Here is a 7,382-nt window from a genome sequence, read left to right on the forward strand (position 1 = left end):
GTTGTTTCACCAAAATGGCTTCCAGTTGTTCATATAGTTTTATCAAGCAGTTGCAAAAACATTTTTTGCCGTTCAATGTAATTCGAAAAATACCTTCATAGTTGGCAATTACATCAGCTACATTGAGTCATCTTAGTTAAAGAATAAATTGAGGCAAGAATACGTGTTTAATTAACCACAACTGAGAAAATTTACGCGAAAAATGCTGAAAACAAAAATTTGCCCACATTTATACAACATTAGTCAAGGATCTGGTTCCACTTTCCCTTCTCTTGCTTTCTGGGCACACATCTCTGGCAATTTTAATCAAATACGCATCAATCTCAAACCATTCGAGACCTACTGTATAACTCCTTAATCCCAGTTTAAGGAATTCATTAAAATTTGACTATTTCTACGCGAACCATCAAACTTATTAGACACAGTTTCCTCGTCGCTTGTAATTGAAAAGCAAGACTATTGACTTGTGTGGCCAGAAAAATCATCTACTGCTACATTTCATAAATGAACAATGATACTTGAAGGGGATTTTGTATTTACACATAAGATCCGGGATACATACAAAAATTTTGAATCACTCACAGTCAAGAGATATGAGAAGCCGAATAGGACTTGATTATTCTGCAATCGATACGTTTTAAAATTACTAAACCTATGTGTACATATTTAACATACTCTATGTCGTCTCCTTTACATCTCCGAGAGGAGGTTGCTGATTTTCCGAAGCTCTTTGAGAGCTGCCATGGCTGTTACTTGTCCTTTACCAGCTAGAACGTTTTTCGAAACGTTTTCTAAGGTCCCAACTTGACCGCGATCTTGCTGAAAGACTGATTCAATCACCTGCACAAATGATAAGTGATTAACGAATGAATAGACCATATGAAAGAGTGACTCGTAATATATGCGATAAAGTAGGATGACAAAGTAATGCCAACAATGGATACTTTTGAAATGATAAAACTCAAACAATATAGACACGTTAGTCTTACCTGGATATTCTCAAGCATTGACTGTCCGAGATTTCTCAAACTAACCATTAAATTCTGGTCTACAGATTCTCCTTTGCTAACTCCACTGTTATTAGATGTATCAGCAGTGGAAGATACAGCAGGATCGCGTGGAGTATTCCCACAATTGTCGGCTTCTGTGGAATCACAGACACATTTTTCGGATGTCCCCTCACCGCCATTTCGTCCAAATTTCCATAACCACTGAAATTTACCAGATAGAAGTTTCCGCTCCTTCAAGCCTGCTGGACCCTTCCCCCCAGAGTCAACACTTTGTTCAGATTTTACCGAGGTCTCCTGAGGAGGAACGGAACTGGGGAGAGGTGGGACTTCCAGATTAGTACAAGATGCCTCAGCACTATTGCCATCAACATCATTTTCATCGGCTGAGAAATTTGACGCAACACTACTTCTTTCAGATCTATTTCCATGATCATTTGCACCACTAATAGGGCTTGGTGGATCTGAGAAGATAGAAGAATTCTGTTCACTAGCAGCACTTCCAGTGGAGCCCGACTGTTCAGATGTGCAGGTATAATTTCCATTATTATCATCTTGCCCGACAATATCAACTGGATCTTCCTGCTCCTCTATAGTTTCATCATCAATAAGCTTTTCTGCATCTTCATCAGCGCCAAGCTGCTGCGCAAGGTCTTTCAACAAACTTCTCCTCACTGATGACTTGGGAATTTTTCTTCCACTATCAACTTTAGATGGGGTCGGATCAGACTCGGTTCTAGTAAGACGCATCCTCACCTTCTCGGACCAGCCTTTTCTTCGAGTGGGAACTTGTTTCTCTGCACTATTTTGCTTGCTCTCTTCTTCCTTGTGTAAAACTCTCCACTTTTCTTCCCAATAACTTTCAGGTACTACAGAACCAAGTGGAGTTTTTGGGGAGCTTAAATCAACGGAATGGCTGTGACCTCTTACAACCGTTGACTGACTTCTACCATAGACTCCAGTATTATAATCAATTAATGGGGCTGAATTGTTCGCATCCACTGCCAGAGCCTGCAATGATTTTGCCTTAGCTAACAGTTTTCCTAGATTTATATCTTCTGGAAAATTTAGCAATCTCTGGAGGCACGTTGTAGCATTCTCGGTCGCAAGCAATGAAGACCTCAAATGAAGTATCATAGTAACTGCAAAAGCTGATATAAATGCTCCTCTGTGTGAATTTAAGACTCCAGAGCCGGAGTCAGCATCATTTTCACAAGGTTTTTCCAACTTCTTGTTGTCACACGCAAATATTTCATCCCAGATTATCAATAGGTCCTCAAGTGCAAATTCACGTCCGAATAATACTCGTAACCAACGAAGTGCAAAATATTGCGGTTCAACTCCTAGCTCGACAAGATGACTGTGGAGGGAGGAATCAACTAGTGAAAGCAAATGGTATAACGCTGATGAGGCTTCAATAACTGGGGGGTATCCAGTATGCGAACTACCATATGGTGAAGGAGAGAAAAATTGTGCCATAGAAACGGCACCACCAGCTCCACTCATCAGAGCGTCAAACATACAATACGCGTCGTGCTCCATGAACTTCTCAGATAGAAGAATACCAAGCTCACCTTCGGCGCCATATGCATCACTTAATAAAATAACTTGTTGAACTTTTGGATCAAGTTCACTTAAACTAGTAGTTCTCCCTGGACTCTTCTCAGATCCAATGTCATCTTCCGCGGATTCCGAAAACTTTTTAAAATCAAATTTATATGTCAAATCATTTTCATGAAATGAGAACCCATCAAATTTGTCAGCAAAATGATCCTCATAAAGATTCCTCACTTCAGAAAGATGCTCCATATCAGCTTGAAGAACATAAAGAAATGGGGCCAACAGTTCATGCATCCCTGCAAACCAAAAGCAGAAAAGTTCCATTAGAAACCGAAATACAGATTCTGTAAAAACAAAAATGGAACTCTTTAAAAATCAAAACTGAAAGCCAAACCAAAGAACCGAATTAATTCTGTCCGGTTTATCGATTTTTCGGTTATTATGCCCACCCCTAGCTTGAAGGTCTTACATCTTGATTCACTAGTTAAGAACCGAAAATGTATCTTATACGAGATGCCACAGACTAGAAAAGGCTAATCCAATTCAACAGGAAGCAGTAGCACTTAATAAGTTTGGCAATATTATGATTTTACCTTGTCTGTAACCATACTCTGGATGTCTAAGGCACCAAAGTAGCAGAATTCTCCTCAACATGGCTTGGCATCCAGGCGTCTGGAAGTAGCTACCGTGCTCAGGATATAAACGCGAAAGATCCTGGTCAACCATCTTCTCCAGTTCAGCATTCCTGAAGAAGCGACCCCACATACTATCTGCATTGCAACACCACCATCAGCATGTACCCAAATTTTAATGCAAAGTGGAAATAAAAGAACTCGTAAAATAATTAATTAAGATAAGAGTAAAATGGAAATATACATTTCTCGTTGCAGGACCCAAATAATTGTTTCCTCAGGCTGGTCTTAATTAAAACAGATTCTAGAAAAAAGTTTCAAATGTTTGAAGGTGTTCAAGTTTGAACAATTTTCAGCATTGCAATTGCTAAAAGACGAGAAAATGACTTGAACAAATGATGCAGATATCCTACCAGGGTTTTGTGACAGTGGATTGTCTATAACAGGATCAGGAGAATTACTTCCATCTTTAGGAACATGCGGATCAATAAGAAGCTGTTTTCTCAAAGAAGCATACCTACACAACCAAAAACATTTTACATTAACATTATGCATTATGAACCTCATTATCAGTATAACATAGAAATAAAAAGAAACTAACAAATTGGAATTTAGATCATCACAAAAAATTGAAAACAAACAGTATGGTCAAATTGAGCAAAGCACTGATAACATTGTTAACGACATAGAGCTCTTTTGTTGTTTGCAAATGAGCTCAAGATATAAAAATGAGCGAATGTGTGCCTCATATATCTGAAAAGCTGGAAAATACAGCTATGGAAAGCTGCCGAGCATTCAAACAATCAAGAACAAGCACTAAATTGTTACTGTTTGCTATTCAGTAACCTCCCAATATACCATTAGACAAAACCATAAAATGTAAATAAAATTCAGAACAACAACTCAGCACGAACTGAAGGAAATAATGAAAAAAAGATAATCAAATTAGTCAACTGCTAGGAACATACTACTATTCTTCACCATCAAACAAGCAAGTACAGGGATCATCTCAGAGAACATCCCAAAAGCATTTGCAAAAAGAAAAATACAACTCTCTTAATATAAATAGATAATCAAATTAGTCAACTGCTAGCATCATACTATTCTTTACCATCAAACAACCAAGTACAAAGAACATCTCAACACATCATTAACACAATTATATTGAGATGTTGATTTATAGTCATAGCCTCTATTTACACCATATCTCAAGTCGGGGTTTGCCTCCCTACCTTCCAAGGTGGGGGTAAGGTCTGCATACATTCTAGTTTCTACCCTCCCCAGACCCACTTTGTGGGATTTCACTGGGTATGTTGTTGTTGTTATTGTCTCAAGTTGGGGTTTCTAGCAACAGTCTTTTCCATCAAACAAGCAAGTACAGAGAACATCTCAACACATCATTAACACAAATGTAATTAGATGTTAAATATTAGTTATAGCCACTATTTTACATCACATCTCAAGTCTGGGCTTTCTAGTAGAGAGAACATCTAAAAACATCATTAACACAATTGTATTCGGATGTTGAATTTTTAGTTATTAGCCTCTATTTTACATCATATTTCAAGTTTGGTTTTCTAGCTTTTTGCAAATTCTTCTGGGATGTTCTCAGATGTTAAAAAAATAAATAAAACCCAACTATAACTAGAAATCAACAGAAAATGTAAAGTTTCCACCTTTCTGTTACAAGAACATGAGAATTAACAGAAACAAACACAACAGCCAAAAGGGTCAAACAAGCAAGTCGAGAGAACATCTCAACATATCATTAGCACAACTGTATTGAGATGTTAATTTATAGTTATAGCCTCTATATTACATCATATCTCAAGTTGGGTTTTTTAGTTTTTTTGCAAATAATTTTGGGATGACCTCAGATTTTAAAAGATATAAAACCTAATAAAACAAAATATGTAAAGTTTCCACCTTTTTATTACAAGAAACAAAAAAATCAACAGAAATCAACATAACAGCCAAAAGGGTCAAAGAAAAAACAGATTTTTAGTTATACCCTCTATTTTACATCATATCTCAAGTTGGGTTTTTTAGTTTCTTTCCAAATGCTTTTGGGATGTTCTCAGATTTTTTTAAAAATATAAAACCCAAGAAAATGTAAAGTTTCCACCTTTTTATTAGAAGAAACAAGTTAATCAACAAGAAACAAACATAACAACCAAAAGGTTCTATTTACATCATATCTCAAGTTAGGCTTTTTAGTTGTTTTTGCAAATGATTTTGGGATGTTCTCAAATTTTGAAAAAAAACACAAAACCCAACTATAACTAAAAATCAACAGAAAAATGTAAAGTTTCCATCATATCTCAAGTTGGGGTTTTTTTTTTTTTTTTTTGGGGGGGGGGGGGGGGGTGTTGTTCTCAGATTTAACAAGAATATATAAAACCCAAGATAACAAGAAACAAGAACATCAACAGAAACAAACATAACAGCCAAAAGGGTATAAGAAAAAAAAAATCAGATTTTTATACCTTCTACCATCAAACAAGCAAGTAAAGAGAACACCTCAACACATCATTAACACAAATGTATTGAGATGTTGATTTTTTAGTTATAGCCTCCATTTTCATCATATCACAAGTTGGGTCTTCTATTTTTTTATTTTTTTATTTTTATTTTATTTTTGGTGCAAATAGATCACTAAAAATCAACAGAAAAATGTAAAGTTACAAACTTTTTTTAATTACAAGAACATCAACATAAACAAAAATAACAACCAAAAGGGTGTTAAAAAAAAAAGGGGGGGGATTTTTATACCTTCTACGTGTGTTAGCTGTGACACGTCTAAGATCATCAATAGTTGAAGATAATGAATTAGGCAAAATCTCCAAATCAATACGCCACTGTACACCTCTTAGATCACCAAAACGACGATTTTCAACACTTGACTCAATTAAACCACTTGCCATTTTTATTTTATTTTTGCCTACAAAATTCTGAGCTAAGAAAAAAAAAATTGAAAATTCTCAAACCTCACCAAGAATTTATCAAACCAATAATCTGAGCTAAGAGAGTTGAAATTTTTGAAGACCCCATGTGCTAAATCTACTCATATAGGCTATTTTTCAATAGAATTGAGAAATTAGAGGCAAAAATCAAGAAAGTTGAGATTTATGAAGACCCTATGAGCTAAATCTCTTCAAAAAGGCTATTTTTTAAATAGAATTGAGAAATTAGAGCCAGAATTCAAGAAAGTTTAGGAGAATTCAAGGAAAAGGATATTAAAAAGAAGCAGAATTAAAGGGTGAAGATTTTTCTGGGAAATGTAAAGGGAAGAACAAGGAAATTAACAGAGAATTAATGAAAAGAGAGAGAGAGAGAGAGAGAGAGAGAGAATTGACCTAAATTTAAGGGAGAAAAAAAAAGGGACAAAAAAATGTTTTATAGACCAAAAAAAATGTATATACAGTGAGAGAGATGGGTATTCGCGTGGTAAGTGGTCTAATGTTGAAGAATTTTCTCATGAATTTCTTTATTCTGATTCACTTTTGCCTTTATTATTTTCTTCTTTTTTTGTGTAGCTAGAGAGAAAAGGAAGGATGGGAGAGAATAAAGGGAGGAAAATAAGAAATTTGTTGTTGTTTGGTAAATACAAAAAGGAAATAGAATTGAAGTAAAAACACAAAAGCTAAATTGTGGAGTGCAAGTGCTTGACTTGTGCTTTTGTGTGTTAGTGGCTATAGGTGAGGCTTGGGGGCTTTGGGCGAGGGGAAGAAGGGATCAAGTGGGGGGTGGGGTAGTTGAGCTGTCCATTTATGTATTATGTTAGTCAAATCTAAATTAGTTACTCGTTCACTCTCAATTTATGCGACATAGTTTGATTAGATACTAAATTTAAGAAATAAAAGAATATTTTTAAAATTTATGATTTAAAATAAGTAGTATAGTTGTAAATCATTTCATTAAGAATAAAAAGAGAAGTTTTAAGTTAAATTTTCTTAATATAAATCTTCTTAATATAGAAACGTATCATGCTTCTTGGTACAGACTAAAAAAAAATATATCACATAAATTGGGACAGGTGGAGTATAATTTTAATATAAAAAGGGAATATCGAACAGAAAATTAAAAACTACCGCTATATTTTTTTAATAAAAGATGTTTTACATAAGTATTTTTATAGGGAGTGATTTACTCTTTTAATGAGTCTATTCACCGTGAATTTGGA

The 7,382-nt window shown here is 35.2% G+C and overlaps 1 protein-coding gene across 1 annotated transcript; it reads right to left on the bottom strand.

Moving 5' to 3' along the window:
* Positions 1 to 515: 515 nt before the first annotated feature.
* Positions 516 to 6,741, bottom strand: LOC132603237 (uncharacterized). The gene is made up of 5 exons (XM_060316198.1): positions 5,972 to 6,741; positions 3,613 to 3,716; positions 3,161 to 3,337; positions 990 to 2,863; positions 516 to 840 (listed from the first exon to the last, which is right to left on the bottom strand). Exons 1-5 carry the CDS (start codon positions 6,121 to 6,123, stop codon positions 691 to 693), a joined length of 2,457 nt encoding a protein of 818 aa, XP_060172181.1. The 5' UTR covers positions 6,124 to 6,741; the 3' UTR covers positions 516 to 690.
* Positions 6,742 to 7,382: the final 641 nt, after the last annotated feature.

This window comes from Lycium barbarum, chromosome 7 (genome assembly GCF_019175385.1).
Source record: "Lycium barbarum isolate Lr01 chromosome 7, ASM1917538v2, whole genome shotgun sequence".
In the NCBI taxonomy this organism is placed as follows: domain Eukaryota; kingdom Viridiplantae; phylum Streptophyta; class Magnoliopsida; order Solanales; family Solanaceae; genus Lycium; species Lycium barbarum.